At 36.3% G+C, this 23,911-nt stretch overlaps 2 protein-coding genes across 2 annotated transcripts in view; both read right to left on the bottom strand.

Moving 5' to 3' along the window:
* Nucleotides 1-23,911, bottom strand: part of Lpcat2 (lysophosphatidylcholine acyltransferase 2) — a gene marked incomplete at its 5' end in the record, with an annotated part of 70,233 nt that overhangs the window by 16,789 nt on the left and 29,533 nt on the right. Inside the window, 3 exons of the mRNA XM_010630005.3 lie at nt 17,867-18,020; nt 19,392-19,516; nt 22,183-22,266. Of these exons, the coding sequence (XP_010628307.1) occupies nt 17,867-18,020; nt 19,392-19,516; nt 22,183-22,266 (363 nt within the window). The remainder of the gene's footprint in view (nt 1-17,866; nt 18,021-19,391; nt 19,517-22,182; nt 22,267-23,911) is intronic.
* On the bottom strand, nt 3,189-3,938 carry Capns2 (calpain small subunit 2). Its single transcript, XM_010629773.1, has one exon. It carries the CDS (start codon nt 3,936-3,938, stop codon nt 3,189-3,191), a length of 750 nt encoding a protein of 249 aa, XP_010628075.1.

The raw sequence follows: 23,911 nt of genomic DNA on the forward strand, positions 1-23,911 counted from the left end.
TTTCAGTGCCACATTTCAAAGGAAGAGACCAGCTATCTGGAGGAAGACCCTGTTCCTTCCAGTACCAATCTGGAGCTCAGGAATGCCCTGGAGCTACACCGAGCCTCACTAAATCTCCAGACTTGGGGGTCTCCTCTTTTCCCTCGAAGTCAGCGGGATCAGAAAAGCTTAGAAACGCACGCGGGGTGCATATGGGGGCCACAATTACTCAGCACCTTTCCTCTACTCATCCACACCACGCTAGCCAGTGGGAAGCTCTAAGCCACTTACTCATACACTGTCCATTCAGTACTTCAGAAAGAATAAACGGTCTGATTCTCAAGGATCAGATCTTTCAGGTTGTTTCACAGTTGTATTTATTCAACATTTGTATTAATAAGAAATCGGATACTCTATTGAGCTTTTTAAATCCAGCAATATTTAAGGATATGATTTTCAGTCAGTGTAGTTATAGGAAAATGGAAACGTTCATTTACACAGTCTTTCACATAGCATGGATGTATCCATTAATGTAAATTTAAATGTTAAAAATGAGAATTTACTTCTGTTCAGTTTAGCCAAACTATTTTTTGTTGACAGTTTCAATAAATTTTTTGCTTTAGTTTTAGAAGAAAAACAACAATAAAGAATATGGTTTTAAATACATTTTGCAATGGTAAATTGCCAAGGATAGGGACTATTTTCTCACTGTGTGTTCTGATTGATGTAATATAATCTCTGCAAATGAAAATAATCAATGTCCTAAAAATAATTTTAAGTTGTTTATATGAAAGAATTTTCAGCAAACCACCAAGAGAGAATCTTTAAATATTTTAAGATAATCTATAAATCCAAATGAATATTATTACTAAAATACAGTAAATTATCAGCTCTTTAAAAGAGTCGGGAAAAGATATACTTTCCACCTCAATATTCTGACTACAAGTATATTTCTACCCACATACATAAATATATGTTTGATTACATGAATAAATCTAGGGTTTAGGTGAATTTTCTAGTATCCATGCTGGTGACTGACGTTATTTATATAAATTTTATACAAATTTGGAGGAGAAACTTAGGTAACTTTTGGCGTTTCTCCATGCATATACTGGGAAAGAATCATAAAAGTAGGTAATCCCTCAACTTGAGGAATAAGAGGCTTAATACCACCCCCAGTGTGAGATGATTATGTTAACTTTGAAAACTATTTAACATGAAATTTGGAACAAAAAATGCAACCACAAATTGTGCTTTCCTTAAGAATTATGTGAAAAAAATGAGTTATAAATTTAATATTCTGAGTCCTTAAAAGACATCTTGGCCGCTTTCTCCCTCTCCTGGCTGCTGTCCTAAACCCACTCCTGACATATTCCTGGGCTAATTCTAAAATTGGGAGATTGATATTAATGTGTGGTTGCTGGCAGCAACCTCTTGCTTATATAACCACACCTGGTCTAAGTATCTTGCCAGACCAAGCTAAATTACAAGTCCCTCGAGGGAAGTGAATGCGATTTCTGTGCTTGGCTCAGTTCAGAATTATGTATGCATGGAGTTTCATAAATATTATATGATGGCGATGATGGTAATCGTAGAGGGTAAACGCCAACTTCTCCCAATGTTCACTGGGGATTTCTAACAGGCATTTGGGGGCTCTTAACAGGCTAGTTACATCATTTCCATAGTGACAACCTTTTTTCTAAAAGAGTGAAAAGAAAAAAAAGAATTTATCTTTTGCTCAGAAGACCCTCTGAAGTAGCCTGGCACAGTGGGACTTTATTAAAAGAGCACCCAAAGGGGTGGAGACCAAGTAAATAGCAGGCACAGGAACTGAGCATTTGCAAATGAAGATCATGCATTCTTCTTTCTCCCCTATGATATCCAATATCAAAATTATAAAATAAAACTATGGGCTACACACAAGAAAGGCAAGACTAGTCCAGTCTGCGGGTGGCAGTTTTTCAGTATGCCTGTCATCCTCAACAATGGCAACACTGACTCTTCTGTTTGGCCTCAGTTTTAGCTGAGATACATTTGAAAAATATTGGGAGGACAGCTATACTTCAAAGCAGTTAAGGCTGTCAACTTTGGATGCTCATTAGACTCAGCAGAGGAGCTCTGAGAATATTCACCTGTGGGCTCCTCTTCTATAGAGTCACGTTTAACTTATTTGGAGTGGGACTCAGGTATTAATCTTCCTAAAGAATTCTCCCAGGGATCCTAAACTGCAACCTCGGCAAGGAACCACTGCAATAAGAGTCAATAATATTTGTTCAGTATATTGCTTTATATCCTATTTAACTGATTATCATTTGTACTTTTGTTTGTTTTTCTATCTGAAAAAAATTTTCAAAGGTAAGCAAAAGAATTTTCCTTGCTCTAAAGTAAGGCAAGACATGACAAGAGTTGGCTGGCCAATAACTGTTAGGCATGCCTCACTCTGCATGAAATATGTATAAGAGTGATGATTTTGATTCATTAAGGTGGCCCAAGATATTTATGACACGTGTGTATACCCTTTTATTCCTCAATGCCTTTGGTTCTCTCTATAAACATATTAAAACAAAGCTAGCATAGATTTATTTTATTAGAAAACAGAATCAGTAATTCCAGAATTTTAGATAGTTTGCTCCATCATTTTTAAAATGTTACACTTACATAAAATTGTTTAACTTCACATTTCTGAATCTGTTTCTATACAAATAGTTTCCTAGAAAGCACTTTCTTTCTTTTTTTTTTTTTACAGAATAGAAAGACCAGATGTGAAATTATGAGAAAAACAGATTTTTTAACTTCCCTCCACACCTTTGTAAAGGGAAAAACATATCACCTTAGTGCTTTCTTGATTTATTCCAGGATTTCATAAAATATTAATTACTAATAAAAGCCACAACAATGATAAATTTCCAACTCCTTGGAATCCACTCACCAAATAAGCAACAACTTTTAAAAATCTACCCCATTCCTGTCACATATATGTCTACATATATAAATCTAATATCTTAAAAAGCTGATATACAAACCACTCACAACTGTTTTCATTAGAAAATGTTTAATAGAGCTGTAAAAGGTAGCCAGCGATCAGAAAGGTGTGGGGTTATAAAAAGTCTCCAGGAAATGACAGCTGCTGGAAGGGTAACAACTGTGCACAGGGTGGCAAAGTACTCAGTAGTCTCGTCCCCCAGGGAGACCTTGGTGCTCTGCTCACTTCAGGAATACATGGTCAGCTGCAGCCATTCCCTGATAGACACCTGAATCAGGCCATCTGCATCTCTGTCCAGAGATTTGAAAGCACGAAACATGGCATCCAGGCGGACCAGGCAGCTGATGAAGTTGTTAAAATCCATACTTCCATCATCCTCAGCATACCGTCGGATAATCATTTGGTAAAGTTGTTCATTTAGCTGGAAGCCAGCTGCCTGCAGAGCTTCCTGCAGCTGAGAACTTTTCAGAAACCCGGAGTGGTCTCTGTCATACTGCTTATAGACACACTGCCACTTCTTGATGTTGTTCCACAGGTACTTAAATTCTTCAAAGCCCAGCTTCCCAGTGGTGTCACTGTCCATGACGGATACAATGCTCCTGCAGGTGTCAAGGCTAAAGCCATCAGTCTTCAGTTCCTTGTGCTTTGAAAGGATTTTGTTGAGGATTTTCATCAAGTCAGTGGCACCCACCTCCATGTCTGGTCCAGCCAGCTGTGCAAACTGTTGTCGAAAACGCCTAACTTCCTCACTTTCAGAAGCCTCCACGTTGGTGAAATGCTGAGGAGTGGGAGGCGGTTCTGGAGTGTATTGAGCTGCGGCAGCCTCGCTGATGAAATTCACAATTCCTCCTACTAGCCCTCCAATATTTCCTCCTCCTCTTCCTCCTCTTCTTTGACCACCTCCTCCCAGAAGGCCTCCCAGAGCTTCTCCAAGACCCCGATCGGCCCCTTCCAAAAAAGCCTTTGCAAGAAACATGCTTTCAGTTTAACAAGCAAGGATAAAGGCAGTGTTAATCTTGGAGACAGTGTGAAGAGAGCGGAATGGAGTCTAAGTGGGTTACATGTGGAAGAACTGGATTTTCTGTACCTGCTCAGGCACCACGCCTCACGGTGATGTTTCATCTTCAAATAAGGCTGCCGGATTCTACTAGGTCCTAGAACCTGCCTTATTTTAGAAGACTCCTTGAAACTGTTTTCCACTCTTACAGATAAGTATTCCTCAGTTATGTCACAGCAGATTTGAATATTTTAAATAGGAAATATAAAACTACCCATTTCTATATGTCATTGATTTCTTAGCAGCTAAAAGATGGCATGTATTTTCCTAACAGAAGATAAAGTGACTTAATGAAGATACTAGTTTCTTTCTAAGGGATATTTATTTTAAGGATAGAACTGGAGAATTCTTGGGCATTAGAAGGATACGAATAATGTCTTTCAGCAAAAATTCTCAGCATCAAACATTTCTAAGAAAAAGTTGGAATGGGGACTTTCTTTTTGAAGGTAAGGTTCTCAAGCAACACTACTAGATATTCTGATTCTGAAGATTTCCTGTGGGGCCCCATGACCAACCTTTTAGTGATAAGTGAAGTATAACACTTGTATAGAAAAATACACAAATTATAAGCGTAGAGCTCAAAGAGTTTTATAAATTATACACACACTTGTTACAAGATTGACATCACCAAGCCTGAGAAGCCTCTCCTTGCATCTTTCCGGTTACTCACCTCTCCTGAGGGTAACAAAAGTCCCCACATGTAACACCATAGACTTTTGTATCTTAAGTAAATGGAATCATACAGTATATACTTTTGTGACTTTTTGGTTTAAAATTTAAAATATTTTCAAATTGTGATTAAAATACACAATTTATCATCTTAATCATTTTAAAGTATAAAGTTCGGTGGCATTAAATATGTTCCATTGTTTTGCAACCATTATCACCTTCCATGTTCAGAACTTTTTCATCTTCCCCAAATGAATTTGTATCCATTAAACAATAACTTCTATTCTTCCTTCCTCTTACCCCCCACCACCATTCTTGTTGTTTCTATGATTTTGACTTTTGTAGGTAGCCTGTACAATTAGAATCACAGTGTATTTAGCCTTTTGTGACTAGTTTACTTCATTTAACGTAATGTCTTCAAGGTTCATCCATGGTACAGCATGTTCAGAATTCCCTTCCATCCACAAGACAGATAAATAATACATGAATACATAAATATACCACTTTCTGTTTTTCCCTTTATCCCCTGGCGGACACTTGGGTTACTTCCCCCTTTTGGCGAGTGTGGACAATGCTGTTATGAACACCGATGTATGCACACGTTTTGATCCTCTGATTTCAATTCTTTTGGTTGTGTACTTACATGTGGAAATTACTGGGTCATATAATAATTCTACTTGTACCATTCTGAGGAACTGCCACACCGTTTCTCACAATGACTGCCCCACTTTACAATCCCACAAGTGTTCCAATCAGTTATTTCACATCCTATTCAACACTTGTTACTTTGGTTGCTTTACTTTTTATTTTTATAAATAACTGCCACCCAAATGGGCACAAAGTGGTATCTAATCGTGGATTTTCTTTGTATTTCTCTAATAATTAGTGATGTGGACCATCTTTTCATGTGCTCATTGGCAATCTGAATAACTTCTTTGGAGAAATATCTTTTCAAATCCTTTATTTTAAAATCAGGTTATTTCTTCTTTTACTATGAGTTGTAAAAGTTCTTTAAACTTTCTGGGTATTAATCTCTCATCAGATACTGTCCATTAGTGTCCAGTGTTTTCCTCTTTTTTGTTCTTTACACTATTCTGTCAGTGTTATCTGATGCATAAAAGTTTTAAATTTTGATGTAGTCCAATTTATTTATTTTCTTTTGTGTTTCCTGTGCTTTTAATATCACATCCAAAATTACTGAGAACTCCAATGTCATGAAGCTTTTCTCATGTTTTCATCTAACAGATTTTAAAGTGTCAGATCTTATTTTTAGATCTTTGATCCATTTTGAGTTTAATCACTGTACAAAAGGGAAACATCTAACTTCATTCTTTTACATATGAATATCTAATTCTCCTAGAACTATCTGTTGAGAAGACTGTTCTTTTCCATCTTAATATTCTTGTTGAAAATTATTTGACCATACAATGGTTTATATGTCTGTACCTCACTGTTTTGATTAACTGTAGATTTGTAGCAAGTTTTGAAATCAAGAAATGTGAGACTTCCAAATTTGTTCTATATTTTCCAGATTGTTTTGGCTTATCCAGTGTCTCTTGGATTCCACATGAATTTTAGAATTGATTTTTCTCTTTTTGTAGAAGGTAACTGTTGGGATTTTTAATAAGGATTACATTGAATTTGTAGATCATTTTGGCTTGTATTGATGCTTTAAGTCTTCTCATCCGTGAATGTGGGGCATCTTTTCATTTATTTGGGCCTTTAATTTCTTTCATTAAGTCTTTATAGTTTTCAGTATACACATCTTTAGCCTTTTTTATTAAGTTTGTTCCTAAGCATTTTATTTTGATGGAATTTCTTTATTAATTTCTCAAATAGTTCATGACTAGTGTATAGAAATATAGTACTGATTTTATAACCTGCAACTTTGTGAAATTCACTGACTAGTTTTAACAAGGTTTTGTTAAATGTGTAGAGTTTTTATTGCTTTTCTTTTTCTTTTTCTTTCTTTCTTTCTTTCTTTCTTTCTTTTTTTTTTTTTTTTTTTTTTTTTTTTTTTTTTTTTTTTTTTTTTTTTTTTTTTTTTTGCCTAATTGTTCTGGCTAGGACTTCCAGCACTATGTTGAACAGAAGTAGTGAAAGTAGATGCTCTACTGTGATTACTTATCTTAGAGGAAAAGCTTTCAATCTTTCACTATTAAATATGACATTAGGTATAGGATTTTCATGAATAGTATTTATTATTTTGTTGAGGCATGTTTTTTCTTGTCCTGACTTGGGTATTTTATGCTGAAAGAATATTAATTTTGTCAAATCTTTTTTCTATGTCAATTGAGATGATGTGATTTTTTTTTCCCTTCCATTGTGGTAATATATGTGGTGTATTACATTGATTGATTTTCATATATTGCCTACTTGCATTTTAAGAATAAATCCTAATTGGTAATAGTGTATAATCCTTTAAATATGTTGTTCGGTTCTGCTTGCTGGTATTTTGTTAAAGGACTTTTATATCAATATTCATATGGCATCTTGCTCTGTAGTTTTCTTGTGCCATTATATGATTATACTTTCAGGAAAATAATGCCCTCATAGAAGAAGTCAGAAGGAACTCCCTACTTTTCCATTTTGGGGAAACAGTTTGAGAAGGACTGGTGTTAATTCTTTCAGTGGCTGGTAGAATTTACCAGTGAAGCCATCTGGTCCTGGGCTTCTGTTTGTTGAGCAGTATTTGATGGCTGATACAATCTCCTTTCCAGTTAATAGGTCTTTTCAGATTCTCTATTTCTTTATGTTTCAGTTATGAGAGGTTGTGTACTTCCAGGAACCTGTCCATCTCATCTAGGTTGTCCAGTTCAGTAGTGTGCGGTTATTCATAGTACTCATTTATAATCCTCATCTCTACAAAATTGGTAGTATGTCTTTTCTAATCTGATTTTTTGTCATCCAGGTTCTTTGGAAGATCTCTTGGTGAACTCAGGGAAAGGTGGCTAATGCTAAATGTCTAAAATATGATATAACTTAGCATTTGGGGTCACAATTTCAAATCTCCAAAATGATGATAATAATATCTCCACTGCCTACTTTAAAACAATTCAATCTGATATATTAAATATCAAGACTTGGACTCAATGCTTAGGAGAAGACAATAAATAAAACAGGATTGTTGTGCTCAAGCACCAAGTAGATCCATAGCAGACTGGTCAAAACTGTAAGCTAATGTTTATATTCACATTTCTATTATTAATATTAACCCATTACATTTGTATATAATATGCTTTAGTATTCAGGTTTCATAAAATTTCTCTAAAATACACAAAAGTATTCCTGATAAGGTAAAACACTCAGAAATGTTCAGATACTTAGTCAAGATCATGCCATTAATACGCTGTATTAAATTTTCAAACCAATATGGTTATCAAAGGTGGAGCGATGAATTCTGCTGAGGCAAAAGGAAGCCTTGAATACAAGCTGAATCAGAGTTCTCTAAATAGAAAAGGGATAGAAAAGGGCAGTATAGTAAAAACTCAGAGAAGTTAAGGGATATTAACATTCAAGAGATGGTGAATAGTATGATGTGATGAGAGTCTATTTCTGGAAGTAATAGGAAACAAAGAGAGGTCAATAAAATGGAATCAGGTTGGATAAAGCCTTGAATTGCCATGCACCAAAGACTAACAGAACTACTGACAGCGCAAATGTAAGTCCAAAGAAAATCAGTTGTGAAAGTATTTCAGAACCGTTTACAATGCTAGAATTGAATAATGACTATTACAGCTATTATTTTGGGAGAGAACAGCTACTAAAGGACATTGCTTTCTTTAGTGCAAGGAGTAGGCCTATCTCCTTCTATCACAACCAATGGTTTGTGTGAAACTCTACAGTGGCTGGCTTTATTCTCACGGACATAATGAAATGGCCTCTGAACATCAGAGTATTCAGAAAAAGTACCATAAAAGGACTGCTTTGCTTTTAGAGGATCACAAATGCCATCTGGCCTTAGACAGATTTAAATCCATTCATATACACTTCTCCCAGAGGAAATTATATGGGTTTTGTTTCTGTAATATTGCAAATTATCTTGATAGCATCTACTGTCATATACAATGTGCTTCCTTATGCCTATCTGAAGTGGTTATGAACTGCAGTTTAAATCCAATTCTTCTCATTTATTTTCTGTGAAGAGGGAGGGCATTTGGCTAATAGTTTCCCATAATCCCTGATAGGATAAAAGACTGCTATTAGATCAGTAATCTTTTTTTTCCTCTGGACTATTTAACCCCACAGCTACTTATTAGAACATTAATAACAACCTCAGTTGCTATCTGGGGGCAAACTCCACAATCCAGATTTTGAGAAAATGGTTAGAAAGTAGTTTCCAATTTAGCCCCAATTGGGGGGGGGATTATTAAGATTCAAAAGTAGACAATACATTCATGTTATTAGCCATATCATTCATAGAAGAACAAAGTGGAAATAACCTGTGTCCACTAACTAATAAATAGATAAAAGTGATATGTCCCCATAAAGAAGTACTACTTAGCAATAAAATGGGATGAAACTACTGATCCATGATACAGGGATGAACCTGAAAGCCTATGCTAAGTGAAAGAAGCCAATATAAGAAAGCATGTTGTACAATTCCATTTATGTGAAATGTCCAGAAAAGACAAATCTATACAGACAGAAAGTAGATTAGCGACTGTCTAGGGCTCGGAGATACTTAGGTGACCATAATTTACAGTTAATGAAATAAGGATTAATGACACATACAGAGTTGATGAAAATGTTCTAAAAATTATTGAGAGTAATGGTTGTACAACTTGATAAATTCATTTAAAAATCCCTAAATTGTGTGCTGGAAATGAATTATATGATATTTAACATATGATAATACTGCTTAAAGTTATTTTTTAATGTCAGGAGTGACAGCTTGTAGTAAAAAGAATATTGAACTAGGGATTTTAATCCCATCCCTAGAACTAACCAGTGGTGTGGATTATACTGTGTAACTTCCTTTCTTGGGCTAGCAACCTTGAAGATGATGGGCAATTTGATACCAAAAGTCCTATTAGATATACAGCTCTGAGAATCTAGAATTTCAGGTACCATGAAACAGTAATAGCAGCATCATTTTTATTTTGAGTTCAGTTTTCTAAATACTGTATAAAAATGTCTAAGCCTTTTAATGCTACATATTAACCTAATTCAATCATTTTCCATCTTGAGTGCAATTCTAAAATTTTAAAGATAGGCTCAGTTGTCCTTATTTCCACTTTAACATAACATCTCGTTTTCAAAAACTATTCCTGACTGCAAATTATTAAGTATGTTATTCCCCAGAATGACATTCCAATGTGGGAGGAGTAAACCTGGTTCAACTTACACAGAACTCAAAATTCACATTGCAAGCGAAGCTTTTGTCAAGTGCAGCTTTCACCCAACTGTAACACAATCTGGACCAGAAATCCTAAAATGTTGATAAGAATGTCATGTTGGTTGAAATAAAAAACCTTTCTAGAGTCCTCTTAGGTAATATCTAATTTTTTCCCTATCACCTTAGACTGTCACTCTGTCACAGAGTGAAATTAAATTAGTCTGACAGAATTTGTTCTCTACAAAGCTCTGCTCTTTACTTCTTTATGGAGATCTGCAATTGCTCACTAGTTCTAAGTTTCAATTGTACTCCTTCTGTTTCTTCTCTCAGTGCTACATGTATTGAGGAACCAAAAGTAAAGCATATAATTCTAATGTCTGAATAGTGTTATTTCCAGTATAATGACCCTTCAAAGAAATGCTATCATGGACCTAAATGGAAGAACTAAGTCAATCTAATAACTACAGATGGAATGATAAGCAATATAGGGCTACCAGACTTTCAGGAAAATTGAGAAGTTCACTAGTCCCCCTGGGAAAGTTATACTTTGTTTAAAAATTATATCATATGTTATAAAGTGGATTTCATACAGCAAATGATTGACTAGGATTGGAATCAAGATGAATTCTTCACATATAACTAAGGAATACTGTATTTCTTATCTTTGTAATTATGTGTAATAGCTAACCAAAACTGAAATTTAAAAAATAGAAGACTTTACAGTATATTTCTAACCATTTAAGTGTTTTGTCTTAATTTTCAGCATGATCCAAAAACCTACAGAAGACTGCACCTTACCTCCTCTAACAGGAAGAAGCCAGCAAGGACTTTTGTTATTACTGGCACTCAAGACTTACACTTGAACGATTACCAAGAACAGGGCAGACGGGAAAAACTTGGAATAAAGAAGCATTCACTCCACATAATGAAATAGTAATAAAATATTTACAGAAGTTTATAATAGACAAAAAGCCTGGCTTGCCAAAGTGCTAAAGTATACACAAAATTTTCCTGTCTAATATTTAAACAGTACATAGTAAGACGGAAGAGCTGAGTACTAGATAGCAGAAATGGGGAAAATCAGGACACTTGTCACATTGCTTTACAGACTGGAGATGTAACCATCTGAATTTTGCTACACAATGGCCTATTGTATACATAATAGTATTGGTAAGAAGAGAGTGAGCCCATGCCAAGCAAGCTATAGCTGAATAATTAGAAGTGAATCTCCTCATTATTTTCCTCTCATCTCTGAAGACGAATAATAAACCACTAACTAGAACTTTGGGAGGTTATTAACAGAGGTTAATAACATTTTACTCAAGTATAAAGATTCAAAGCAATCTGCTTTAAATCAGATGTGGAGTATTCCACAAATTAAAACGGTCACGGCAGACACTGACCTTCATCTTTCAACCTAGTCCTTTAGTGGGTTTTGTTATTATCAGCTTAGGAAATATATCGCTGCTCATCAAACTATAGCTGGTGGGTCAAATACAGACTGATGTCTGTTCTGTTAAAAAAGTTTCACTGAGATACAGTCATGCCCCTTTGTCTACACATTGCTTATGGGTGCTTTCATGCTACAAGGGCAGAGATGAACCATTCCTTGCAACAGAGACCATATAGTCTACCAAGTCAAAAATATTTCATACCTGATGCTTTGTGGAAAAACTTTGCCAACCCTGAAATACAGCCTTGTAATCACTGTTACAGGAACATCAGACGGACTATTAAACTGAATATAATAAGAGATGCAGTGTGGAAGACTGGTAGCAAGTGTTAAGAAGCAGATAACATGGCATGTTGGCAAGCTACGAACAAATACTATGTGTTACTAAAATATTTGAGAACTTTCTCATAGGTACATAAGATACTTCTGTCAGATCCAAAGTCTGTTCAACAGCACACTGCAAGACATTGCTATAACTGTGAAAATGACTGCCTTATAATTAGGTCTAATTTATCCAGTGCTGTTTTCTAATCTCGTTGACTGTCTTTAAATCTCTTCAAGTATGCTAACAAAACATCTAACATTTAATTTGAATTATGAATATAAAAATAGAGAAGCCACTGTTTTAAACCACTGTTAAGAACAATTCTAATTCATGTGAACATTTAATATCCAATTAATCTCTGATCTGGAGAGTTCAGTACATATTTATGAAAACCAAGAAGCTAAATTAAACTCAAAGATGAAAAAGTTCATTGTTATTGATGATGATGCTTTTCAAAGAGATAGGAAATTATCCAAAACTAGTGAACTATGCCATACTTTAGATTGTGCATGCCAGTTTTGTTGAAGCTTCAAACAATCTACACTCAAATATATGAGAATGTGAAGAGTATGTCAGAAGAACTAGTACCATATTTTAAAGGGCAAATGGAGACAAAAACCATTATGAAGTTTCTGTAGACTAGCCAAGACTATCCCTGGGACGAGAGAGTAAGGGAATGGTGGAGAGCTATGTAGGTCTTCTTTCCAGCCCCAAAATTCTAACCACAACTGCATAGGGAAAGACTTGGGGAAAGGTTGAGAAAAGAAAACAAGTCAGGGGGAAAGAAAGATAAAGTGGGAAGGGAACACAGGAGAGGCTTATAAGAGTTTTACACTTCAAGTATTTATAGCTGTTGAAACAGCAAACAGAATGCCAGGTCATTTCTCTTTCCCACCCTTCCTTCCTCATCCCCCACCCCTCATTAAGCACAGAATGTAGCAAGATAAGCTACTCTGAGAGAAACAAACTATGGAGTTGTTGAACTTCCTTGCTTTTCTCATCAAACATTCCCAGCTAAATTGCTTAAATGGAGTGAGAAAACAAGCTGAGCATGAAAGTGGGCATGTACACAGGTGTGGCAGCAATTGCTTAATTCTGCTTTTCAAAACAAAGAACATCCTCACAGGCACAGACATGCAGGTGTGGAGGTGGGGTAGAGGAGGTGGAGAAGGAAGAGAAAGAGAACAGGGGAGAAGGGAGGCAGAAGCTCAAATCCATTAATCATTAATTCTCCAGATTATTTTCTCAATCTTCTAGTATGTTGGAAATCAAAAGATAAGAACTTTATAAACTAGTTTCTGAGTTTCCGGGGTGGTTCAAGTTAATGGTTTTATTTTCATCTTTAACACTAGCCAGAGTCCAAAACAGGCTGATGTCCACTGATACAGTTTAAATGTTACAAAGAAAGAATTGAACTGTTTACACTGAGGAAAGGAAAGAGATTTTCTTCACACAGACCTTTCTTAGTTTGCAGTTTCTGATTAGTAGAAACAAAATACATTTTTGCCAAATCAGTCTAGGATGAATACAATTTTATAATCAACAATGTTCGCTGTATTTATGGATGAAACAAAGTTTTAAATAGGCGTCACCATGTTTACGGGTTGATGGCTGCATAGTCACCTGGCCCTCCTGTCTGGGCACCATCAGAATGGAGCAAGAGCATCTCCATGAAGCCCAGAGGGGACTTAGTGGCTGCGATGACCAAGCAGAGAGTTGGCCCTAATATCACAATGATGGTGGCTGATGTTCCTACACTCTCCCACTTCACGGAGAAAATTATTACTCATTCAAACAAACTGTCAGTAAGCCAAACACCTTTTTCAAAAAGTCAGAATGAAAAATAAAACATTTTCTTTTCACATAGAAGAGGGATGCTCCTTGAGCCTCAATTAAAGTGAATCCTGTGCTGAGTCCCTGCTCCTTCAGAAGGAGGAACCAAAGGTCGGCTATTGCTAGCAAAGCCGAAGTGGCTCCTTTCCCACCATGAAGATGCTTCATACAAACAGCCCCTGGCTTGGTTTGAAGCCCTCTGAGGAAAACATGGAGGAGAGGCACACTGGCCCTACAAGCCCCTCCTGGTACTCTTGCCGCTGGCTTGTGTCACTCTCCTGCTCCCGAGGGGCCCTAAGGTTCTGGACACCTGTGGGTTGGGCAGAAGATATTAGCTGGGCTGTTCAGGAAGGGACGGCCACCATGCTTTGCCAACCAGAACCTACGGAGCAGTAGCAGGGCAGCTTTGGAAAGAAGTATCACCTGATCGGAGAATGTGAACCAGTGCCAGGTCAGGTGGGCCAATATCTCTGAAACGGAGAAGGTGATCTGCGCAGAGACATGGAAGTGAGACGTTACATTGCTGCTGCCACCTCCTACTGCTACTGAGGCAGACATCAGGCAGTGGGAAGTAAGGACTGGAGGGATGGAAGGCACACTGCCAGGTGGCTTTCATTAGACAAGAGAGGACACTTAGGTGCACACCTGCCCTGGACCTGCTTGTTCTGCACCAAGTGAAGAACTTTGGAGCGTGGAAAAAGTCCCTGAGAATGGCTGGCATCCAGAGAATGGCAAGACACACACTGCTTCAGCAGTTCAAGTGCTACAGAAAGGTCACTGATGGTGCTGGCTCCTGACTGCTGAGACATGGGTAAGAGTGGGCGCTATTGCACTTTTCATTTTTAGGAAACATGGATTGCTCTACAGAGGTCCTCATGGTTTGAAGAGAACACTGCATATCAATGGTAAGGTGCAGGCAGAATCACAGGTCACCTCTGGCTCTCAAGGGAAGGATAGTCCGGGGGCAACTCCTGCATTGGGATCCTTGGGCCAACTGGGTTGTGTCTAGCTTGGCCCGTGGGTGACAGGCAGACTGGTCAACTGTAGATGTCAGGAAAGACCATGTTCCTGGAAGAGCTGGTGAGCCTTCCAGTAGGGAAATTCCAGGTACCAGAAAGGCTAGAGCCTCAATCCCCAGCTCCCATGTGCCTGACTCCCCTTCTCTTACTTTGAGACTGGGATGCCCCAGGGGCTCAGAGGTGAATAGCTGGCCTGGGAGTGCTTGTAGGTATAGCTCCAGAGCATCAAACTCAAGATAATAAAAGGGTCTAACTAGGGGTGGGAACGGAAAGAGAAGTTTACATATCGGATGGTGCTATTGAAATAGTCTTGTTGAGCTCAGGAAATGAGGCAGATAGCATGCAGAAAGCCCAGCCAGGCTGTCTGTCCATTCACCCTTTTCTTCTGAGAGGCTCAGAACATTTCACATATAAATAGGGTGGTACCATGTGGGTTTGATCTCCCTATAAACTGGGCAAGTGTTAGCATTCTTCAGGGAGTCTTGAAGGCATTGGCTACAGAGGATATGGCCATACTCTGTAGAGACAATGAAATCCGTTCTGCACAGTCTCCAAATATCCATCCATGCAGATGGGAAGGTGGTGATACTGGAGGGCCTTAGTTTCATGGATTCCCTTGTTCTTGGCATTTCTAGGAGTGTGAGTGGTCACATACACACCCCTCTGGAGGTTTGCAGCAAAGTTGAATGCTCTCAGCCTCTCATACCCACTGGTTACTCATCCTCCAGCTTACAAAGAATTTGCACCCAGGCAGATTTCCAGTATCTTGAAGTCCTCATCCAGCAGGCACCAACTCTCTGGAGCCCAGAAATACCTATGTGAGCTACCAAGGAGACCGGCTCAAGCGAGACTCTACTGTCTCAAAGCAATTCTCTTTTGCTCTTCAAGCATCTTCCCTGCCCCTCACCAGTTTATGGTTTAAATCTAGAGCTAAGTTTTACCACACAAAGAAATGAAGAAAACTCAACAGTTGCAAATGAAATGTGAGCCTACTGAAGAAATCCATAGAGAAATATGATTAACCAAATGACCAGTCTCCAATTTGCCTCTGGCCAACTGTCTCTCTTCTAGTTCATAGGGAGTCAGTCTAGTTAACTGAATTGATTTGCTTTTCACCCTTGCTTCACCTCACTTCCCCATTCCCAAATCTCCCTATACTTAAATGTGCTATCAAAACAACGGGCTCTTGGCAAGTATCCTTAACTATCAGAAGACAAAACTGGTGTCACAACAATTCTGTAATTGCCAGCTACAACAGTAGGACAACTAAAGGACAGTGCAACTTCAACGGATACTATTTTTAATTTTGATTAAAAATCCTTGTGAACATGATGTCTAATGTGTACTATAAACTTCCTCCTTTGTCCCTATTTCATATACTTTCCCATTTCTCCATCTCCTGTACTTCTATTTCTTCCTGTCACCACTTTCAAACATATTAAAATGCCTTGCCTAGTTTCTAGAGCCATAGTGAAAGTTGCTATATAAATCTCAGAAAAAGACTGGTGGTTACAAAATGAAAAGGTGTCTCTAATTTCCCAAACTGCATGGTTACATACAATAATTTACATTCTCTTCCCTTAATTCTTCATTATACTTTACAATAATACCATGGCACTGGAACATTATCATTTTATGCAGGAGGAAAAATTATTAGTGTGCTCTAAGAAGAGAGGCTCTGGCAACACATACAGAAGAAGGTTGCTTAACAGCATTATGTTAAAGAATAGTTAATCTATGAGATCACAGAATAAGACACTAGGAACATTAGGGTTCTCTCGAAGAAAAAGAAGAAATGCCTTTTCCTCAGTCATCAAGACATAATTTCTTTACAAAAGACTTTCTGGTGGTTAATAGAGAGCTGGGCCTTCTGGCACCAGCCAAGATAGAATAAGCCCAGTTTAGCCCCTCTCTCCCAACTACAACTAAAGTCTCTTAACAAAATACAAAAGCAACCACATCTGGACAAAATACCATAGCAGGAGAATTGGAAAATAAAGGTAAAACTTAAGGACCAGTGAGGCTACAAAACCATGAAGTCTAATGGCAAAAGGACATCCTTAAATCATTACAAGAACAGTTAACTCAGACTTCTATACACCACAAAAATAGCCTTCAGAACAAATGCAAAATACAGTCACCTTCAAGTAAAATACAGAGATCATACTCCTATTTACACAAGTAAAGTGACTTTAAAATCTACATTTATACAAAAACCTATACATGACTGCTTAGCTTATAACTGCATTCATAATTGACCCTAATTGAACACAAATCAAATGTTCCTGAGGAATAGATTAACTACAGTACATCCACCATATACTGGGACACCATTCAGCAATAAAAGAGAACAAATTACTGATACATATACCATCATGCCTGAATCACAAATGCATTATGCTAAGTGAAAGAAGCAGGAATCAAAAGACTAAAACAGTTCATGATTCCATTTATACGGCATCTGGAAAATGCAAAACTATAGGGATGGAGAACAGAACAGTGACTGCTAGGGATTACAGGTAGGGGAAGGGCATCACTGCATGGGTAGCTTCAAAGGAATTATCATTATCATCATTATTCTTATAACTTATAAATGTAGTGGTAATAATGTGCATTTATGCATTTGCAAGAACTGCAACCAGATATGTATATTTTACTACTGACTTCATATATTTAAAAAAGCAAATTTAAAAATGGAGAACTTGAAACCTTGACACATTTTTCCTAAGAAAAATTCAATTGACAATATAATTAGCTCATTGCCCATATTTACATATTCACGAGTAACAATCAATTTACTTAAAACCTTTGTTATAAAACATTATTTGAAAATAAAGCCTATTTGGTCTTCACATATTTAGGGGAAGTCCAGAAATCTTCAGAATAGAACACTACCATTCATGCCATCAGTGTATAAATTTTGATATACAAACTTTTCTGATTCCATACTGTATATTGGGCTATATGGTCACAATATTTATCTTTACCTAATATTTAAAATAAATAGATACTGTCATAAATGTTACTATACACACATTCACACGCAGAAATATTCATATTAATGAGAAAATTAAATCATGCAGTTAAAGCACAAGCTCACCCTTGATTCTTATAACACTAACCCAACAAGTATTTTGAATGTCTGCCATATTAATTTACAATCTATGGGGGCTGGCAGAGTAAAATGTTAAAGATCAAGTTTTAACGTACCCGGTCAAAGAGTGCAAAAAGTTGTCTCAAGACATCTGAAACGGGTAACTTTAAATACTCTGCGAATTCTTCAATTCCGATTCTTCCTCCCTTTGAGGAACTCGCAATAGATGCATATTCATCCAAATGTTTACGGATACCATCCCAGTCTAATCTAAATGAAGAATTACACATAAATATCATCCATATGCCTTTCAATGCATATAAACATCTTGTGAACCCTGATCACTAATTTGTTTGAAGAAAAAAATATGTGCTAGATTTGAAAAGGAGAATAAAGTGGGTAGTTCAAAGGACCTATGGAACACGTATGCAAAGCATTTCGTTTTTAACGGCAGATCAGTACAACTAATAAATATTCCAAATATCTGATGGAAAACAGAAGTAAACAGGAAGAGCAATGTAGTCGAATAATGAATGAATTATGAGAAAAAAAAATGAGAAAGCAAATTTCAACCTAAACACTACTAAGTCAACAATACTTATTTTACTAAGGTGTTAACAAAAGAAATTATAAATCATGTTTTCAAGGAACTCTCAGGCTGATACTGAATTCACGGTTCATGAAAGGTTGTGATTAGGGAGGCTCATTAGACCATATATACTTCCTCCATACTGGTTAGAAAAAATGAAGGTGATAACTGGAAAATACACCATAGTCTACATCAACATCCCATCATTGCCTTATAGAACTGAACAAGTGACCTAACACATTCATCTAACTTTCAATGACTTATTTCCACTTTTCAAATTTATGGAGATATTTTCCATATAATACCAAAATAAAAGCAAAACATTTTTATTATCTAAAGAAGTAAATGATTTTTATATCTATAGCAAAATATTATTATTTTATGTTATTTAATATTGAGTTTAATAATAATACCTGCTTCTGCAGCAACTTCCTAGGGAGGATGTTAAGGTCTATTAAATCAATAAGCTCTGCAAATTCCTAATTAGAGCTGAGAGTGGAATGAATTGTAGCAAGAGTGAGTTTGTAGTGTTATTTCCCATACAAGATAGCGCAGAGGGGATATTCAAAATGCTTTAAACTATATCATAGTGCACAAAGGTGAGTTTTTGACTTAAAAAAACAGATACCAAGAAAAAAAGGTTAATCTAGGTAAGTATTTAAAGATCAGTAATAGCCAGAATTGCTATTGTGCAAATTTTTTCACAAGTGGAAATGGTTAAGTTACCCTTCTCTTAAGAAGGCTCCAGGACTGGCCAACTACTCTGAACCATTTCCAAATAGGAAGGCGACCTATGTGGATCCACACTGACACCTACTTCTTGTTTTCATTCTGTGACTAATACACATCTCTGAGTTAACTATTTTTGAAAAAAATTTTAAAAACAAAATAACTGTGATGGGAGATAAATTCACAATCCTGGCTTTCCTTATAAATACCACCATAGTCCTAGAGCTGAGCAATAATAAAGCAAGATAAAATCAAAATAATATGATTTCAGATTCTTTTTGGAAAACTTTTATGAAAGTGCAATAATTTTAAAGTACACTTACTTCAATTTCTGGCTGATTTTAGTAAATTCCACCAACCCAGCTTCCATAGGCAACGTGAGCTGTCCTGCTGAGATCATCAGTCTGCAATCTTCATAGGTATGATCTGTTACCGGTAAATTAAAAAAAAAAAAAATATATATATATATATATATATATATAATGATTTTTCAGTAGGCCTGAGTTGATCAGAAAATAAGAGTAAATGGAAAGGTATTTAGTACTTTTTAGTTCAGTGACTGTGGCTTTCCTTGCCAAAGATATATTTTTCTAATTCTTCACAGACTTACAATGGCTCACGTAAAAGTCTTCATGCCTGTATGCTTCTGTCTATGTAGATGATAATTTTTGCTTCGTGTTTTAACAAGAACAATATAATAGTGAATGTGAAAAATATTCAAAAGACTTAGGTTCAAGTTCTAACTGTCTTTTACCAGATATGGGCCTTCTATTATTTGACTCTCAGCTTCATTTGTCTCATCAGTATATAGGAATAATTACTTTACTTCACAATGGTATTGTAAAGACAAAATAAGAATACCTGTCCAGGTACTGTTTAAACCAATAAGTGACATTTGTACATGCTGCAAGTGAAAAATCTATCCAAACCACTTTTTTTTTCATTTTTATAACTAGATTTTATAACTAGGTTACCTTCTTTCTACAGTCCTCTAAAAATACTGAAATAAGCTGAAACTAAGCTGATATTTCTTCCAAGCTGAACATCCTCTAGTCTCAAAGGAGACCATAACTCTGGCTTTCTACCTCATAACTTCTCAGAGTGAATGATATGAAACAGATTTATAAAAATATATGTATTAATAAGAACTTTAAAAAGTCAGTATCAAAAAGAAAGGGTGGGGTTTGGGGAAAAAAATGAGAACCAAGATCTGTCATGTAAAGGTACAAGATCCCCATGATGAATGTAACTGTACCATATACTTAAAATGTACCACTAAACTCAATAAGATAATAAAAAGAAAGGCTGCAAAATTATATGAAATAATTTCCTAAAGATTGTTCTTCACTAAATTTTTATTCACAAATATTCAGTGAAAATCACAAAATTGCATTTTTAGCCATATTTGATTTGGTTGGACCATTGTAAAGAATACTAAATGTTGAAAATGGATTTTCTGGCCCTGATTTGAATAATAAATATTTTAATATAAGAATATTTAAGATGAAAAATAAAAATATAAAATATTTCAGGAATTATAATGCTAAACCATAATAGTTAAGAGCTTGAGCTTTGGTAACAGGAAATGTGAATCTAAGTCCCAGCGCAGTTACTATTTGGCATAATTTTAAGCCAACTATTTTACTTCCCTGAGTCTAATCCCTTACCTCATAGAGTTGCTATGCAGGTAATGTTAGAAAACCCTAATAGACACCTACCACAGCATGTGTTACGTTATTTATTAGTAGTACTTTGTAGTTCCACCATTACCTTACATCTACTTTGCTCCTTATCATTTTCACATGCTTTCCTGGTTGAGTCTCATTAATAATAAATACCATGAGAGAAGCAAGGTAATAATTTTCATTTCCATTTCAGACATGAGGAGAAATTTTGAAGGGAACTTGTTCAGGTTTGTGCAATTAAACAAGTTTTTTTGTTTGTTTTTTTGTTTTACTCATTACACCTCTCCAAATTCAGAAAGGCTGCCTAACCAAATCCCTTCTCCTTTTTTAGGTACCTTTTGGAAAACCAAAATATCTGATATAAATTCTCCCAGTTCCTAATACTTACCTTAGTTCCTAACTTTTGAACATAGGCTGGGATGAAAACAGGAAAGAAAAGGAAGAAAATAACCTAAAAGCAAATTTTGTAGCTGACCTAGACACTAGATAAAGCAAGCACACTTAGTAATAAAAATCTTTTTGGCAAAATGTTCACTCTTTTCAAAAAAGATTTATTCTACTATGAAATATTAAAATATATGTGTGTATATATATATGTCAAATTATATATATTTATATATCCCAAATTTGGCTACAAGACCAAATTCAGCTCTGAAGCTAAATTCAGAAGTCCTGTTGAATTTTTACTACAGAAAAAAATTACTGCTGGCCTATTAGCTCCAAACCTACAGGGAAGGACTGACTGAGGGAGGTGTACCTGGGGAGAGGGTACACATCTGGAGGGCCCTGAGGCTGCTTGGGTGGTGGTAATGGTATAACACTTTCTTTCATTACAAGACAAGGGGTGATTTATCTAATCACAACACTAGCCAGTTAAAACTGCCTTAAGAGCAGGAAAGCACCTTCTGTTTTACAGTTTCTAAATCTTAAATTTATAGCCATTCGTTCCTAAGAGTAACTTTTTCCCTTTTCTGTGCATCTTTTCCCTTTGCAAACTTTCTTCATGTTAGTGCTATAATTCTTAATGCCTTTGAAACACTCCCTTGGGCAGGTGGATGGAGCTGAAGGAACAGAAGGCCGGCCTAGGAAGGAACTGCTGAGACCAGCACAGGCTTTGTCTGATAGTGAGTGACCAGCCAGCCAGGAGGCTTGCACCTCTGGAAGGCACTGCTCGATCTCTTCTGATTATTGTACCTGCCTCATCCGTCTGATAAAGATGCATTTCCATTACTTTGAGGCTGCAGCTGGAGAAATAGTTATAGAACATGTTACCAACTGTGTTCCTGGGCACATTACTTTACTTATCAAAATGAGTTGGGAAATGAGGCCCTCGTGGGAGGAAAAAAAAAAATGCCTTAAAGCTATGTTAAGTGACATTCACTTATAATTTTCGAAGTATTTACTGGTCATAAGCTCATACAGACACTTACTCTGCCATTAAATTCCGGACTCTACTGGCAAAAAGAACAGGATCCTTTTTTTCTTCATCACTTGGTACCTGAACAGGCATAAACTGAAAGACAAACATATATTTCCGTAACAATCTTTAGTCCTAAGACAGTAAATGCTAAAAAAAATTAGAACCTATCAATATATTTAATCCCTTACCTTTCTAGAGCATAGTTTGCATGATGCTTGGACTAAGCAAATTCATATCCAAGTCCTGGGTCTGCCTGTATACTGACTTTGATGAACTCCCTCCTCAACTCTAAAACGAGGGCTACGATCACCTACTGCCCTGGTTGTTCTGAGGGTAAAATAGCCAATGTCTGGAATTCTGGAAGTTTATGGATCTGTAGTTATTGATATACTCTCGGAGTTGCATTTTCTCAATTCTCACTCCTTTATGTAAAGGGTTTCTACTTTCTTTTCCTGTTTATTTTTATTTCTAATAGTTCTATCTCCTCCATCCACTTCAACAGCAACATATTTTTATGAACTGATTGAACTTTGTTATTTTTCCACTTTAAAAAATTATAGCACTGGCTTTCTAGATTTTTGCTTAACACCACATTTTGTTTTATCATTTTTTTCTAATTTTACTTTTTTCTCCACCTGCTATTCTGTGGTGCCTCATTTGTAGTCTCCTTGTTTGGACTGATGGTTTTCTAACATTGACAAGCTTTTGCTGCCATATTTAAGTCCTTACATATATTGGGGACACCTACAATATTTCAGTCAAGATTAATTACCCCCACTCAAAAGAAGATCCACATTTTAGTAGGACAGACAACACATCGATAACCCTATGCTGAGTATCATTACCCCTATGACCTCAACTAGAGATGGGACCAAGAAGCCTCATTAATTGACCCAATGTCATACAAGCTACATGGTCTGGGTTTAGCCCAAGATTTTTCAGACCTTATTTTCTCTAATAACCATCCTAGAGTATGAGAGCAGGAATAGGTAATGATTAATTGTGCCAGGGCCAGAAAAATGCAGCCAAAACTGCAAATGGTTCCTGGGGAGAGGGTATAGAAAAGAGCTAATTGTGTAGAGAGTTCCCTATAGAAGAGCCAACACGTTATCATGAATTTTTAAGGTTCAAAATGATTTTTGCCATCAGTTGGTTACCATATATTGAATTATAAGTGGTACCTCAGTTCACAAACTTGATTATTTCCACCAACCTGGTCATAAATAGAACTGGTTGCAAACCAAATAAAATTCAATGGCTATGGACAATATTGGCCTCACAGAGAAGTTTGATTTGGTTGCAATTAATTTGGTTTGTGTTCAGAATTGTGGAAAGAATTAAGTTCGTGAAACCAAGGTGCCACTGTAACTATAAACAGGCAACATGCTAAGTGTCTCTTATATGTATTATTTCATTTAATTATTAATTTTATAACAAAAAATAGAGCTTACAATTATTAAAATACTTGCTTAAGATATCATGTCTCAATTACATTCAGTAAATATTGCTTAAGCACCTATTTCATGCTAGGCATTGTACTTATTCATGAAACGTGGTAGTGAAGTCCTGCTCCCCAGAATCTCTCCATACACTACAGTAGAAATTTATGATGCAATGAACTAAGCAACCAAGAAGTGCTACCATCTATCAAACATCTACTATGTGCTAGGTTCTTTATATTCAGTCTTTATATGATTGGCTCTTGCAGCAATTTTAGCAAAGTTCTACCATTCCCATC

The sequence above is a fragment of the Fukomys damarensis genome, unplaced genomic scaffold (genome assembly GCF_012274545.1).
Source record: "Fukomys damarensis isolate Sample0158 unplaced genomic scaffold, DMR_v1.0_HiC HiC_scaffold_32, whole genome shotgun sequence".
In the NCBI taxonomy this organism is placed as follows: Eukaryota; Metazoa; Chordata; class Mammalia; order Rodentia; family Bathyergidae; genus Fukomys; species Fukomys damarensis.

Coding starts and splice junctions, on each gene's coding strand:
- Capns2 (XM_010629773.1), bottom strand. CDS start 3,938: ATGTTTCTTGCAAAGGCTTTTTTGGAAGGGGCCGATCGGGGTCTTGGA.